The following is a 17,653-nucleotide window of genomic DNA, read 5'->3' as shown; positions in this document are numbered from 1 at the left end:
TACTGTATGTCTAGTGGCGCCACCTACACAGAGCTTTGCCTAATATTCCCTAATAGCTAAAAGGTACTTAATTAATGGCGTGTATTAACACAATCACGAGCGGGAGACGACTGAGGTACAGGTTATGTCATGTGTTCGGCCCTCCGTAGGCGCGCGGAATGCTGACAACGCCTATAAGCTGTCCCTATACCAACCATATATTTTGTATGAAGACGGCCACTTTATGACGGCACAGGAAAACGGACACTTAACCCAAAGAGTAGTATAATTGCCACGACTGAGGAGTTAGGGGTCATTATGAAATGCAAGTGCCCCTGCCCAATACTTAAAATCCTACTCTAGAATCAGAACTGTAGGTATCCTGGTGGTTAAGGCGGGCAGTAACCGTGCAGCATCAGAACTGAAGAGTTGGAGGTCAGTAATAACACTAAGGTCACTAGAGTCAGACCAAGAATAGTCTGCAGCGGATTTGATAGCCCTCGCAGTGCAAGTGTTATTTTAAACGTCAAACTTCTATGAAATTATGACGTATAAATGACACTTGCACTGCGTGGGCTATCAAATCCGCTGCAGACTTTTTATGGTCTGACTCTAACCATATTTTCTAGCCAACCTTCATGGTCAACCTAATACTGGCCGAAACCAGAGAGAACGGCCAAATAAAAGAACTTCACAAAAACGTCAATCTCTGTCAAAACAGCCTGTGATTGATTTAGTCACAGAATTTAAGATATTTTAGCAGTTTAGTGATTAGTAGTAAATATTAAACAGTTCATCATGCACAAGAGCACCACGGAAGTTCTATCGAAAACCAGCGACAAGAAAAGAAGCACCAGTCGGAGCACTGATCAGGTATAAAGAATGACTCACGCTAGACCGGGCCGGGGCCGGAGTTTCCGACGCTTCGTTTACTATGGAAAGCGCCACGTGATCACCGATCAGCCGTCATAGAAAATGACATGTCGGACGCCTCCATATTTCCATTTCGGGAGAAAACGGATTCCACTAGGTGAATCTCAACAAATCACTTTCATTTTGATGTAGATCGCTTCAGCATAATATATTCTAAATTTATAGGTTTCACTTAAAAAAAATGTCGAACCTAGAAATGAGTCCGCGCGAATGTTCACTAGAAAACAGGTCAAATTAAAATTAAAAATAAATATTGAAACCTGCACAATGCGCGCCTGAAATACCGAAATGTAGGTATAGTTCCGCCGGCCGAATATTCGCCCCTCAATTGGAGGAGGGTATCCCAATATGGGACCGGCAACAAACTCGGCGGGACACATCTTTTCAAAACATTATTACATCTTATAATTAACATGCATTACGAGTAAATAAGAAAAATACAATTTAAATTACTATAGAATTCATGCAATTATACTCAGCAAGTATATAACTTTATAGAAATTTGATTAAAAAAAACATATGTACATGAAATCATACAAATACGTAGCTCTAGATGTAAGGCCCGTCCTTCGATATATGTCAATGCCTTATATGTACTTAAATGTGCATGTGCAGCCTCTTCACTTCCTCGTGCACAAGCCCGGCTACCACTTCGAGAGCTGCTGCGGGGTCTGCAACCTGTTCCCGGGCGTGCTCCTCATCGCCTTCGCCCAGGTAACACTCCTTAACTTTTAGGGCATTAAACAAAGTACGCGTGCAACGTAGTATAGTTTGTAGCTTTCTAATAGGCCCCGACGGCTAATCCTTTGTCTATTGTTAAGTAAAACCGCACGTGCTACTTACCTGCAAAAAAGAGTCTTAATTATTCTATTTGGCACCTGAGCGCGGGCTAGTCCAACGCTCAAAAAACCAGTGTAGGTGCGCTCTCCGATAACGCGCCTTTGTTACGCATCTCGATGACACATTCTAGACTGGTTCTGTACCGTTATACCTTCGAGGTGCAACGTAGAGTTGATCTCGACGCTAACGGCTCGGCCACGACATTACGCGACTGGCAACGCCAACCATATAGGTTGGGGCGAGACACGGCGATCGGACCTTTCGTTCCCACTTATAGTTGCCGCCGCCGCCGTCGCCAGTCGCGCAATGTCGTGGCCGAGCCGTAAACGCGACGAGCTGAAAACGCGCTAGCTTGCTGCCATCCATTACCACTACGTGGGTCACGTGCCTTCAATGTTAACAAAATAAAAATGGACTGATTTACCCATGTGGGTCTCACTTTCTAGTAACTTTTATAAAACTGTGTATCTGTGTTAGTAATTTAAGTAAATTATCTGTGGGCAGGTGCTAGTAGGAGCTGTGTTGCTGACGCTACTGACGTCTCACGGTCGGCAGTATGATGACATTCACCATACACAATCTACTCAGCGTTAGTTCATTTCATACATTTATTCGCTTCTACAAAGATCCATGTTTATCGTAAATTAACCACGATTGACTCTCCTAGGGGGCTAGCCAAAATGACAATAGTACATTGATAAACGCCAAACAAAAATAAAAAAAGTACCGGTAGAATGAGGTGGCTTTAGTAAAATTTGAAGGAATATTAACCCCCCCCCCCCCCCATTTATCTCCGAAACTACTGGGTCTAAAATTTTGAATGAAATACACAAAATATTTCTTTACCTATTAGAAATATGCAGTCAAGCGTGAGTCGAACTTTTACTTAGTTTTTGATCCGTCCCCTACGGGTTTTTAAAGACATTTCATTTCGCGTTCCGCATAAAAAAATACTTAGGTACATTGTTAAAAATTGGGTAATGTACGGAAGCCTTGGAACGCGACTCGCACTTGACCGATCTTATACTTATAAGTTTCAGTTGGTGTATGCTTGCCCTGACCTGTTGCTATTCGCCTAGTCAGGGTTACGCTGCGTCTTACGTAAGCGAACAACTCGCGAACGCGACGCGGCACGGCGCGGCGGGCCCAAGGCGTTCACGTTCGCAACGAGATCGCCCACATAGGACACTTCTATAGGCATCAAAGGATTGATTCACCCCGCGCCGCATCGCTTCGCTACGCGTTCTCGTGTTGTTTGCCTACGTAGTACGCTGCGTAAGAATATAATATTATTGAATGTTGACAGTAATCAGCTTGGCTACTGGCGCGGTTTTGAGTGGAGTCACTGGCGCTGGTCTCCTGCTGATCGTGGTGGCGCTCACCGAAAACTGCAAGGCCATGCTGGTAAGTATTGTGAGTTTGTGACCTTAACAATAAAAAAGTTTTTTGTCTAAAATTTTATATTTAAGATTTTATCGCTGGGTGTATTTTCCTTTCAACGGGTAATAGGGAGTATTACTGCAATGTTCTGCCGCCAGAGTGCAGCACTAATTTGTTTAGTAAACTATAGAGTAACTTATACATACTAGGCCCTAAACAGTTTTTTGACAAGTTTTCACTTTGGTTTTCACTATTGACTTGATGCACCAAGGCGGTTTGTTTACAGGTGGCCTACCGCGAAACGCGAAATTCTAAATTTCTTTATCTGCCTCTCTATCGATCGAATAAGCAAGAGTGATAGAGAGGCAGAAACCGAACTTTCGATTGTCGTGTTTCACAGTAGGCCATGTGATTGACCTAGTGACGCATGATGTGGTATTGATGATGTCAATGAGGTTTGTTTACTGTATGTGCTAATGGTGCCACCTTCGGAGAGCTTTGCTTAATATTCCCTATTATACTCATCGACACAATTCTGACAATCGTAATCGTTTGTATGATTAATTTAAACGAACTGTAAAATAGGTACAGTCACCTGCAATAATATGTTACTCTTCGAAGGCCGCGAAAATATCTGACATGATCTTATTTGTAGAGCCATAAGAGCGTGTCACATATTTTTGCGGCGTTCGAAGAGTAACATATTATTGCAGGTGACTGTACCACCGTTTTAAAATATTCCCGGCTTATTAAATTATAAATTCATTCCCCGTTGCTCCGGAGTCAATCACCGCGGCCCGCGGCCCGTGACTAGCTTCCAGAGCGCTTGTTTACTTTAGTGCAGATTTTTCTATTTTTAGCCATGTTGTATTTACCGTGAAAACGTTGCTTTACAACGTGGTTTTCTTATAATAAATTTCTCTTATCAAAAAGTTAGTCTAAGAAAAATTGTAGGTACCTACTCCCAGTTTGAGACCTGAAATAGATTTTGCAGCCACTACTGGTACAAGGGCATTTCTATTTAAAGATTTACCAATAATATTTTGTTTTTGAATTGGGAATTTTTATATTATTAATTCAACTCAGAATCATGACTTTTTTCCATTTTTACTGAGAAAAAAGTGTCCCCAATATTTTTATCCGTTTGATTGCCTTTTCAATAGAACCTTCTATGACCGTAACAAAACGGACAAAAAGATTTTTTATGAAATTTTGGGGACACTTTTTTCTCGTATTAGGATCGAAAGAGCTCGTTATTCTGAGTGGACATAATATAAAAATTCCAAAATCTAAAATACAAGTTGGGGGTACAAGTTTAAATTGCCCTGAAATAGGGCCGGAGCTTCTCTCCTACCTTTTACTGTTGGCACTCACCACAGACCGTTAACCACATCATTCTGAAATGCCCCTTTACTAGACACACAGGCCATGTATTTATTTATTTAAATAAATAAATAACAGGCCATGTAGACAATTTTAACCGTTCACCAGGCTGACAGTTCAAAAATGACAATCGAATATCAGTCTTACTGATTGAAAATAGAACACATGTTTGAAGTGCCGTATGTGGGAAATATATATCCCTTAACCTGGTAAAGGTTAATAAGATCCTGTCAGAAGAAGAGACGCGTACCTGGAAACGACGAAATTCTAACTTTAAGTTTTTCTTTATTTAAGTAATCCAGTGACATGTATAATTGGAAAAATCAATAATACTGGCACATAGGTAATAGAGGCTTTGCGATATGTGTGTTGATAAAGAGTATTGTATTGACAAAAGATTATACAAACAGCAACACTCCTAACTGTACACCGGTGGACCTAAATACAAAAGGCATAAGGTCGCCGATGTACAGTTAACACCTTATGTCCCGTTTTAAACGCCCCAATGTTATCACGTCCTATTTACGAACCCACGGTAACACCGACGTGTCCGACGACTTGAAACTCCGAGATAACTGAACCACAGAATAAATATTACAAACGTACAAATGGTTCATTTATTAATTAAAACCAAAAATATTACTTTGCTATTACTACTTTGATAATACTTTGATAACGTGCTAGTAAATCAGTGCTAACCCGTTATACTTAAATACTTGAGTATATTTTACATGCAATTAATGTTCGCACCCTCCCACCGCAAAAATAAATATAACAAACCATGGTCTAATAAAACATGGTCTTCTATTCCCAGAGTGACACGGGCCTACGTCACAATAACATTGCCACTTTATTTCAACATAACATGTTACATGGGTACATTATACCTATGGTTAATAAGTTAAAATATTTCTTTATAATTTTATAATTTTCATTTATATGTATTTTATCTTAGATTTTACAATAACACGTCATTTTTAATTATTCGTTAGCATTATCTTCCGATTCACGATAGAAATTTCAGACGTTCGGGTAATTCTGTTTACTTTACTGGCAACACAGGATAGCGCTGTCACATTTGATAATTCGGATCTAGATAACTTCATGCCCTGACCGTCATCCTTGTCGAACGCGTGTTAATTGTTATTTCCTTCTCGCTCAGTGTCAGCAGTCCCAGTGTTTTCCAAACTTTTCAAGTCGTAAGCTTGGTAATTAATGTGTAACTGTGAATTAGTTTTTCAAACGTTTGTCTTGTATAGATAAATAAAGTTTAATTCAATACATTAGATTTGTTTTATTTTACTATGTTTCTACATGAATAACTTAAAATTAATGCCGTTAAAATAATTTTCACCGTTGGTTAAAATTCTCCCACATTTTAAAGTTTGAGAACCTGTAAACAACATGATGACGTCGGCCCGTGTCAGTTAGGTCATACGCGAATCTCGGAATAGAGTACCAGGCGGAGTATATTATTATACCATGTAACAAACCACCACAAAAAGAACAATACTCGACACGTGTTTCGCCTCTCTACGAGGCATCTTCAGGAAATATTGACAGTCTGACGCCCGGCAACAGAATGACCTGTCATTCAGTCATTCCGTCGTGATTTGTCGTTTATTAATCTTTTCGCCGCCACTTCAATGAAGTAATAAAGTATTATCAAGGCCATGTCAAAAATTGCACTTAGAAAACCCGAATAACATATCAAGTCGTGGCGTGCGGTGTACGAAATGCCATATTTTCGAGCGACGGCGCCATACCTTTGGCCTACTCTCGAGTAGATGGCGATACTTTTTGACGTAACAAATTTAACACATATCAGTGAAAAACTTTGATCAAAGTCAAATGGCGTTCTAAAAGTGTTAATCATTTGTGTCGAAAGATGGCAGTAAATGTACTGATACATAATTTACTTCGACAATATTCCTCTATTTCAAATTCTCTTTGATCACTTAAAAGTGTACCATTTACTTTTTTTCGAAAATTCGTCAACTTTTGGGTTATTTGTACTCAGAATCACAAGGACTACCGATTTAAAAAGAAAAAAATGTGTCCCAAAAAAGATGTCAGTTTTGTAACGCATTTTCACATACATTTTGTATAAACCGTTACAAAACTGACACCCAAAATTTATATGAAAAAGTGGGAACACTTTTTTCTTTGTCTCATCTCATTGAACAGTACTCGTGATTCTGAGTCTAAATAACCCAACAGTTGATGGTTTTTCGAAAAAAAGTAAATGGTACAATTTTTTCTGATAACCCCCATATTACCATCATCATCATCATCATCCTATCAGCCAGAGGACGTCCACTGCTGGACATAGGCCTCCGCCAAAGAGTACCACGATGACCGGTCTTGCGCCACCCGCATCCAGCGGACTCCCGTAACCTTTACCAGGAAAACCCCCATATACTAAACAGCAAACTTGATTATTTCCAGGTGTACCTGCTGGTGGCGTTGATAGTCATGATGGGTATCGCCACGCTGGGCCTGTTTAAAATCAGCAGATCATGCGGCCTCTTTAAAGATGGTAAGCAAACATACAGAGTGGCCAAGATACACTTAGAAAGAAATTTAAGGATATTTTGCTTGATCACACGTCTTATACAACAACGCCGTGTCAAATACAAAAGTTGACACTCAGACGCCACGTCACCGAAGTGTCAAAATTGAAAATGAACCCTATGCATATGCACGTAGGTCTGTGTTGCTCTGTGGTTTGTGATGGATTGATCCGTCGCCGTCGTTGGCGTTGGACCTACGGTGCGGATATATCCGTCATAGGCGTCGAAAAGGTTAATTAAAACTGAAACGTATTTTCTTCAAAATGGTCTCCTTTACACAAACTTAACTACATAACTTTGTTACACAAACACAAACGTGATTTTGGGCTAACCGTATATCATTATCATACACAATCAAAACAATAATGCATTAACATGAAGAACACGTAAAAAAGTAAGGGCTCTTAATCTGTTTTCAAACGGTTTCCTTATTTAGGTAAAATCTTACTATTAAATTTAAATAATGGTAAATCACTTAACAGCCCGATTCAAACATTAACACATTCATTGCCACTAAGTACTACGGGTTACGCTCGTAGCGCGTAGCCACGGTTTTGCCGTATGGAGCGCGTAGTCGCTACGAACAGTGTACCCAACAGTCGGGTTCTTCGCCCCGAATGTGTTAAGATACGTCAAATATTTCGTCTAGATACGATATGGATTAGATGTGTCAGTGTCAAAAGTGACGTTTTTGTTTGAAGAAACGTCACATTTTACACTGACATATCTAATCCATATCGTTTCTAGATCTATTAATAGACGTATCTTAAAGTTCGAATCGGGCCGTCAGGATAGTGTAAAATTGAATGACACTTCATTCGTAGCATGCGTGCTAGGCCGTAGCTCGTAGTACCGTATCATCAACATATGGAAAGTATTCAAGCGCGAGTACACCGTCAGATAGGATAAAAACTTGATTGCAAAACAGGCTATTAAAAAAGTAACGAGAAGCTTAAAATAAAAATACCGACGGGTTAGGGAAGCCCGGTATATAAAACTCATTTAAGGGAAGAACTCTCGTATTTACCTAATATACATATTACTTACGTCACTCAGTCAGAAAGGAAGAGGTTAATTCTGCTCTACCGACCTTCTGTACAAATGCAAGGGTTAATAAGTTTTTGGCAAAAATTTCATTTTTGGTACAAGCTTTTATCGCTGACTGTATTTTCTTATGACAGACAACTAAATACTCATCGAGACAATTCTAAAAACCCCTAACACAATTAAGTTGCGTTGTTTCATCACAGAGTTCCTATGGTCCCTATGGAGTATGGTTCCTGTGGTCTACATCATCATCTGATGATGAACCATGATTATGGTACCATCGAGCTGATCTCAGCTCGATGGTACCATAATATTGCATTGTCATCCGATTTATACATGCATGCAAAATTTCAGCTCAATCGGAAACCGGGAAGTGGATCAAATTTAACTTGCAAGATTTGATTACAGACCGACAGACAGACAATGGACAGGTGAAACTAAATAAAAGCTTGTAAAAACGACTAAAGTTACGGTCTTTCTCTCTATCTCTTCTCTTATCGTCGTGAGTGAGACTTGAACTCACGTAACCCGTACGTTGTAGTATGGTACGTATTGTGTGACAGTAATTTTTCCACTTTTAAATTTATTCTAAGCTTAATTTTAATAGCATCGTTCGCAGACGTTTCTGCTTGTTATAAATTAAAATTAATTATAAACTAATTTAATGTCACAGAACCTAGCAGGGCATTTCTCAGGAGGGCCATTTTTACGTGTCCGGGGCAATAAATTATTGAATTTACTGTTCAATAAATCTGAATTAATTTAGGCATGATCTTCAGCCTATATTCTGTCTGGGACACTATCAAATTATTTATTTATTATTTATATAATACAAGAAAAAAAAATTCAAATGCCAAAAATGATGTTCGGTGGGAGTGTCCCGCACCCAGATTTTATGAAACAAAAAATTATTACTCAAGATGGGGCATTAGATCGGAGTTATTATGGGTATTCACGCATAAGGTATTAGTTAACTTATCATATTCTTTATATCACAATAATGTGTTTGCTCAACTCATTGAATAAAACCAAATTTACGATGTGTCCCGGGCTAGTGCCTGATTTCGGTGTAATTTGCAAAACATGTCGGTACTCCTTCAAAGTTGTAAACCAGGAACTCAGTGTCTCAAACATAGTATGCTTTATTTGTGCCTTAACCGTTGAATAGAGTAGAGGTACAGTCACAGTATAATAAAGTGATTTTTTTAAGGTTTCACCGTCCTTCGGTGGGTTTGGTTCTATGTTTTTTTGAGATCGGTGGTGCAATTTACTCCGAAAGTTTTAGTGCATTTATCGTTATGCAAGTGCTTAAGAAATCCTCGAAAGTACGTAAATCCATCATTATTACATCTCCTCTGTATCACTCATGCTATTTCTGTAATTGCTAAAAAGCGATTAATTTTGACATCACTGGTGTTGATTTCCTTGGATTCGGTGGATTTTTTGACCACCGATATCAAAAAAGTGATCACTGAATTCAAATCCTGCTTTGTAAACTAGTTTGTTGTACTAATTTATCACACCTAAAAAGTGCAAGATACGTTGTATAAACGTAAAATTATGTTTACAAACATTTTTACAAGTAAGTAAATTAAGTCATAATAGTTACAAAAAATCACTAGTTTACTATGAGTAGTTTTTTAAACCAGACGTGTGTTGAAACTTGTAGACCCAATGTTTCTTTCTCTGTCTTGATGTTCTCTTCAAACCAATGAAGTAAATTATGTTAATTGTCCTCTGTATCACCTGAGGCCCTACACCTCGATAACTTTAAACGTGATAGCCATGTTAAATGAATGCAGATCCCACTTCTTTTACAATAACTTGTGTATGTAAGTATTATGCAAGGTGCACCCAAGGGACAGGATGTTCAGAACAAGGGATTAAAAATAAAGTGGCCTTCTAATGTCGAGATCGCTTCAAAGGCACTGAGCGTACCTTACTGATCGATATTTCTAAAGGATAGCCATAGACACAAATTGAACATAGCAAATGTTTTAACAATCCTCAATGTCTTATGTCTTTATGTCTAATTATAGGAGTTACAAATTAGCTCAAGTGTTTCAGAATGCTGGAGGTCTCCAGCACCCTCAAATAATTAACAGGTTATTAGATCTTCAAGCATTAGTCGACCACTTCAAATAGTTTTAAATTGATGGAGTTCATGCTTTAAAACTCTGTTATTCAAAAATACTTGTTTTCCGTATTGCATCACATTGCTTTATAAGTGCATTAAATATTTTTTGAGCATTGAACACCACTCAAAGTGTAGGTAACATAAGTTTCTTTTTGATGCATGTGCGGTCGGATTGTGTGAAACAAACATCTTCTCCTTTATGGCACTGATGTGCGAATTTGTGGTCGACATGTCTGAAACTCGTTCCAGGACCATACATCGTCCACCACCCTATTATATGAGAGGACAGTCAAATAGTGTGGGATATCTTCTAGAGATGTTGTTTTACAAGCCGTAATTAGGTTATTTTAAAATCTTGGGTCTATATCTATTAAATTTATGTAAGCTTTCGAGATCATTAGCCTTATTACATCGCTTATAATCAAATAAGAATGAAAAATATGATTAAAATGTAATATGATTGAGATATAAAATTGAAATGTGATTTTTGTGTATGCATTATTGAATTCGGTGACGCCAATTGATTTCAGTGCCTGCACATGATTTCGGTGTTTTTTAAATCTCAAATATCTTAAAAACTATAAGGTTCTAATGGAGGCCTCCACTACCAATATTTTTTATATTAAGGCTAGATTTTAGGAAATAAAGTCGCATATCAAATAAGTTAAAAATAAAATTTGGCACCGAAGTCAGGCACCGAAGGTCATCTCTGAGAAACGCCCAGCAGTACCTGTGCAAATCCATCTGCGATTTATCACCAGTGACAAAACAAAGCAAGCGTCAGCAAATCTAGGCAATCAATCAAAGACCGTTGAACCTAACCCCTCAAAAGGCTTAGTACAAAAGACTCCAGCTGTGTGTTTAGGTTTATTACCTCGTCTGATCAATAGTCCGCCCGCATCCTCCATATTTGCTGACGACGCGAAAGAAACGGAAACACGCGACCCTAACTCAAAGCAATAAAGACGGTTTTCGTATGACAGTCACGCTGTACAGCATAGTACCTGAATCTTGCAATATGAGAAAAAATAAGGGTATTTGAACGTGATTGGTTTTCTAATGGATCAATGTGTTGGGATGGGATAAATGAAATCAGTCAGCGCGCGTTGAAGGATGTATTTATGGCAAACTCGGGATATTACAGAATACAGACTTTATTGGTAAATATAAACATAGTTACATATTATCTTTTTTTGTACAATCAGCACAATCCTAAACGTAACCAGTAAAAAAACCAATCTTCTTCCTCGCGTTGTCCCGGCATTTTGCCACAGCTGACAGGCCGATACCGTCCGGCGGACTGTTAGTCAGTGGGCCCCTTTAGGCAGTATTTTCGAGAAAAAGTTGCTTGGTCTAATTATTGTTTGCTTTTTTTTAGCTCCTAAAATAAAGGACGAGCAACACCGGCTAGCTAACTTGGCGTGCGTCAGCGGCTTGCTCACGTTTTTCGGTGCCGGTAAGTGTTTATAACTGCAGTAGCAGAACTAGTTAATCGGGCCAAATGTTCATAATGATCTGCACGCAATTTTATTGATAAGAGACTAAAAGTGTGAGGCGATCAATTTGTCCAAAAGACTAACCACGTGGGTTATACCTATATGGATGATATGGTACAGTCAACAACAGAGCTATGAATAAAGGCAAAGTGCCAAAAATATGTATAAACGACCTTAATGTACAGGCAATAAAGTACTGTATACATATTTTTGACACTTTGCCTGTATTCATAGCTCTGTTGTTGACTGTACGAGTACAAAAAATTTCGACGAATTTTGAAATTATAATGTTACATTTTATTTGGATCAAAATTATTTGATTTTTAGGGTTCCATACCCAAAGGGTAAAAACGGGACCCTATTACTAATAAGACTCTGCTGTCTGTCTGTCTGTCACCATCACCAGGCTGTATCTCATATTCCGTGATAGCTACGCAGTTGAAATTTTCACAGATGTATTTCTGTTGCCGCTATAACAACAAATACTAAAAACAGAATAAAATAAATATTTAAGTGGGGCTACCATACAACAAACGTGATTTTTTTGCCGTAATGGTACGGAACCCTTCGTGCGCGAGTCCGACTTGCACTTGGCCGGTTTTTGTTTCATTCGTCTGTCTCCGAATTTCGATACCTCTATTTATTAGTCGCCATTGTCGCCAATATTGAAATACTCAATTTAATAACTAATCACTCTACCCAGGAATATGCCCGCTCGTTATTATCAAATGAATCATTATACAGTTAATCATGTTAAGCCAGACACGGATTATCTGTCGCATCTCCAGCTGATTGCACTGCACTCACACTGATCATGCACTACTATTCGGGAATTTCGGGGATCGAATGCATTTAAAAATATCCCTTTTGCATTTCTTACTAAATAAAGAACGCTTTTGGAGGATGGTTTTGTAGGAAATACTGTGAAATTGCGCTTATGTCGTATACAGATAAGGAACTCTATCTACCCGCCAAATATTATTAGAATCTGATAGAAATGAAATAAAACGGGCCATGTGCGAGTCACCCTCACGCACGAAGGGTTCCGTAGCATTACACAAAAAAACGAGAAAAAAAATCACGTTTTTTGTATGGGAACCCCACTTAAATATTTATTTTATTTTGTTTTTAGTATTTGTTGTTATAGCGGCAACAGAAGTACATCATCTGTGAAAATTTCAACTGTCTAGGTTCATGAGTTACAGCCTGGTGACAAACAGACTGACGGACGGATGGACGGACAGACGGGCAGACGGACAGCGGAGACTTAGTAATAGGGTCCCGTTTTTACCCTTTTGGTACGGAACCCTAAAAATGGGCTGAATACGGCAGCTGAAGCAGATGGCGCTTTAAGTTAGAATATCGAGCGTTCTGAATTCAAAAATTGGCCCCAAGGACTATTTAGTTAGTTGGGTAGTTTTAGGCTGCGTTTCCACCAGAGGTGTTCGATAATGCGTAACGACGTTACCACAACTATTAGGTCCACTTGCACCAATCACTAACCCGGGGTTAACCAGTTAAACTTCGAATTACTATGGTTACCAGTACAATTTGACACTAGACCTCTGACAAAAAAAAACGGTTTAACCGGTAAATCCCGGGTTAGTGGGATGGTGCAAGTGGCGCTTAGTCTAGCTATCACGGTTCATGAGATACAGCCTGGTGACTGACAGACGGACAGACGGACAGACAGACGGACAGCGGAGTCTTAGTAATAGGGTCCCGCTTTTACCCTTCGGGTACGGAACCCTGAAACGACAACAAAATAAAGATCGGCCCATAAGCATTCTAGGCGTTGTGGGCCCGAGTCCTCACGATAACTAGTTCCTGGCTTTCAAAAAAACAAATTTAATGTTTTTTCCGAACCTAGCAGTTTATCCAGAATAATCCCGTAATGGTATAGCACTGAGCACATTATATTAATTGCGTCGGAATGAAACCCGATTGGTGCAGATGACTGATGACTCGCAATGATTGATGGGGGTCATAATGTTTTGCTATAATTGTGACTAATATAACATTTAGTAGTAACTAGCGAATTTATCTGACTTTAGACATGAATGGATGAGTCTATTTTCGGTACTATAGTCGGTACTAGCGACCCGCCCCGGCTTCGCACGAGTTACACAAAACCTTAACAACTTGTATGCCTATACATTCCTCAAGAATCACTCTATTGATAAGTGAAAACCGCCTGAAAATCCATTTCGTGATTATAGAGTTTATTTCGAACATACATACAGACAGACGCGGCGGAAGACTTTGTGTATTGATAAAATTGGGGGATATATTGAACCAAAACTGTAGCTTAATCCTCCTCGGCGCTCATACTTTTCTGCCCTTCGGCCTTTCAACTTTCGGCCCGCTGCGCTAAACGAAAAATACTCATACACATTTAGAAGTATGTCGTACTTCTATATATATATATATAGTACAGTAGCTGGGTGACCTATTTGGTATCACTTTTCATATTAACTCCGTATATTAAAACAAACGAGTTGATCGTACAAAAGTTCGGGCGGGACTGGCGTCCCGTAGTTCCTTAAAGCTATACTTCAGCTTTTGGCTAGTCAGCTCATATCGCGGTGCACGCGCACTTGAATATGAGCTGACATAGCTAAACTGCGATAAAATTTCATTGTTTTTACCTTTAATTCCGACGTTTCAGCTGAGTTGCACCAGCTGTGATCACGGAAAGACTGACGTCCCAACAAATGTCAACGGAGATATTCATAAAACAACACTAAACTACCCGAAATTAGTTTATAAAAATGTTCGAGGTAGACAAAGAAATTGCAGCTACCCGTTAAAGTTTAATGTTTATTGTCCACGGCACGACACGCAACACTCACAGTATCCGTACACTGGTCCGAAGATATATCCGCTGGTTTCAACATTTGAATCACCGGTCCCCAAGTAGACGATAATTTGTGCCCGTCCTCTCGATTGAAATTTTAGGGTGTTTTTTGTGTGCCGTGGACAATAATCATTAAACTTTAACGGGTAGCTGCAATTTCTTTGTCAACTCGAACATTTTTATAAAGTAATTTCGGATAGTTTAGTGTTGTTTTATTAATATCTCCGTTGACATTTGTTGGGACGTCAGTCTTTCCGTGACCACAGCTGGTGCAACTCAGCTGAAACGTCGGAATTAAAGGTAAAAACAATGAAATTATATCGCGGTAGACCCGTTTGTGTAATTAAATATGTATACAAAACGCGAGAGTTTAAAGTGTTATATAGCTAAAATGTTCTATACACACCTTAGCAAGTGAAAAGCCTCAGATCACATGATTGCCGACCTCGGTTTATTCTTCTTACTCTACTGTTGTTTATTTTTTATTTTTCTTTATTTAGGATTACCAACAGATAATACATCTTACATGCTCTTAAATCTATATAACAATCATGACTGATGCTTATCTAATTATAGGTAACCACAACTTATATAAGTGTCTTGTATCTGTGAACAATATTTAACATGCGGTAAACTTATGCATGGGTAAATGAATTAATAGGTACCAGTACATTACATTAACTAACATTACATAACTTGACAACTAGGGTGATGTTAAATTGTCGATAACAATTATTAACTACATGTATACTTATATACAAATATTTTCTATAAATATTTTATAAAGTATTATTACATCTGTGAATCTGTGGCTACAATTACTTTGGGATATTCAGTGAGCCAACATATTTCGTCACCTTCTTTTTAAACTGTGCAGGTCTATCGTTAAATATGTCAACTCCCGCAGAGCCGGGGATATAATTGTATAATTTTGTCATTCTTAAAAGGGCAGAATTACGACCTAAATTTGTTTTTCCAAATGGAATGCTAAACAGTTTATACAAACCGGGACGAGGTAGCTTAGCAGGAGTAGTTATTTTAATTTTACTTAGCAATTCTGGACAATCCAGTACTATTAATCAATTTATAAAGGAACATTAAATCCAGCACTTTTCTCCTGTTACTTAGTGAAATAAATCAAAAGAATTTTAGGCGTTTACTATATGATGTGAGTTTACGAGTTTTGGAAGAGGAATATCCTAAATGTGTTAAAAAGCGTCTCTGTACCTTCTCAATACTATTCTTATGCACATCGTAATAAGGCGTCCAAACCTGAGAGCAGTACTCAAGGTTACTTCTCACTAATGTATTATAGAGCAATACTTTAGTACGAGCGCATCTAAACTGCCCAGTGTTTCTTATTAGAAATCCTAACATACGAGACGCTTTTTTAATGATGTTTATGTAATGGGCATTGAAATTTAACTTACTATCTATTGTTATTCCCAGGTCACGTATTGTATCTACCTTTTCGAGTTGTGTGCCTCCGATAGTGTAACAAGTGGGCACAATAGTTTTATTGCGAGTAAAAGAGATGTAAAAGCATTTCTTGGCATTCAGCTTCATTTTATTCTGGAAGCACCAATTACTCAACCTATCCAAGTCGTCTTGAAGTAGAATACGATCACTAGAATTTTTAATAGGTCTGAAAATTTTAAGGTCATCAGCGTAAGAGATAAGGTTCGGAATTTTCACAACAACTGACTATGCTATTAATAAAAATTAAAAACAATAAAGGACCTAGGTGCGATCCCTGTGGGACACCTGATGTTGCAAAAAATTGCTTGGATTGCTCACCATTAATGACTACATATAGCATGCGATTGTCCAGGTAGGACCCGAACCAGGACAATAGTGACCCAGAAACTCCATAATTTCTCAATTTACTTATCAAAATGGTATGATCAACTTTGTCGAAAGCCTTACTGAAATCAGTATAAACAGCATCTACCTGCACACGATTATCTACATTCTTTGTAAGGCTTTCGACAAAGGCCACCAAGTTTGAGCTAGTAGACCTACACCGCACGAATCCGTGCTGCCTATCTGTAAGTTGTTGCGCAAAGTGGGAATATAAGAAAGGGTAGACCAGTGATTCGAAAATTTTAGGCATAACAGATAAAATAGAAATAGGCCTATAATTTTTTATATCAGATTTCGAGCCATCCTTAAATATCGGAACTATTTTTGTCTCCTTCCATGCTTGAGGAAATATGCCCGTTTGCGAGTAACCCCTCGTACTAAATTGTTCGAAGAGTGAAATATTGAGCCTACATGAGGAAACAACTTAATATTAGCATTAACCTTTTAACCGCCATATAATTTTTCATCGAGCGTGCTCGTGTCGCTGGTACGAAGTTATACGAAGTTTTGTATTATTTATTAGACCGCGGCGTAATGAGCCCGATTTTGTAAGTCTTCTATATCAGTCTACGACGGTTAAAAGGTTAAGTTACTTTGCCAGTTTTTTGGATGAAATGCGACTTTCTTATCAGTTTTTGAATAAATAATAAAAATACCCTTTACGAACTGGTGTGGTAAAAATGTAATTTTGTACTTTATTTCAGTGATATACTTCTTCTCATTCGTGGTGGTGTTCAGCTTCTACCACTTCAGATACGTCCGCCGCGCCATCTTGCTGCACGAGGCCGAGTGCGATTAGCGCGAGTACTGCGAGGCCGACTGACGAGTGACGAGGCCGAGTTCAAGTGAAGCCAGAGGCCATGTGAAAAATTTATTGCTTAATGAATTGTGACCAAGTATGTGAATTATATTATTGTGTAATATTTTTATTGTTTTATTATCTACGATGAAACTTTTTTATTAGTTGAAGAACGTGCCGAAGTCATAGATGTTACAAAAACATACTTGGAAACTTAGTACAAACATTCTAATCAAAAAGATGCATTGCAGTATCCAAACTTACGAACGTAGTTTAAGGGGATCGAAGTTGCACTCTGAAAGATTTTTTTAGATAGCAACATACGCAGGGACAAAATATGGATAAACGTCATATTATTTCCATAGG

General features: G+C 38.5%; 1 protein-coding gene across 1 annotated transcript; it reads left to right on the top strand.

The window, feature by feature from the left end:
• Positions 1-754: 754 nt before the first annotated feature.
• On the top strand, positions 755-17,415 carry LOC134799911 (uncharacterized). The gene is made up of 7 exons (XM_063772348.1): positions 755-852; positions 1,528-1,626; positions 2,257-2,341; positions 3,059-3,156; positions 6,964-7,054; positions 11,651-11,728; positions 17,193-17,415. Exons 1-7 carry the CDS (start codon positions 778-780, stop codon positions 17,285-17,287), a joined length of 621 nt encoding a protein of 206 aa, XP_063628418.1. The 5' UTR covers positions 755-777; the 3' UTR covers positions 17,288-17,415.
• The last annotated feature ends 238 nt before the right edge of the window (positions 17,416-17,653 follow it).

Source organism: Cydia splendana, chromosome 19 (genome assembly GCF_910591565.1).
Source record: "Cydia splendana chromosome 19, ilCydSple1.2, whole genome shotgun sequence".
NCBI lineage: Eukaryota > Metazoa > Arthropoda > Insecta > Lepidoptera > Tortricidae > Cydia > Cydia splendana.
Note: the sequence above shows the minus strand (reverse complement) of the source record. Positions and strands in the feature narration are given on the sequence as shown.

Bases quoted from the DNA above. Each gene is read 5' to 3' on its own strand.
- LOC134799911 (XM_063772348.1), top strand. From the start codon at position 778: ATGCACAAGAGCACCACGGAAGTTCTATCGAAAACCAGCGACAAGAAA. The intron at 2,342-3,058 runs GTTAGTTCATTT...GAATGTTGACAG, and splicing joins CCATACACAATCTACTCAGC to TAATCAGCTTGGCTACTGGC. The intron at 3,157-6,963 runs GTAAGTATTGTG...GATTATTTCCAG, and splicing joins AAAACTGCAAGGCCATGCTG to GTGTACCTGCTGGTGGCGTT.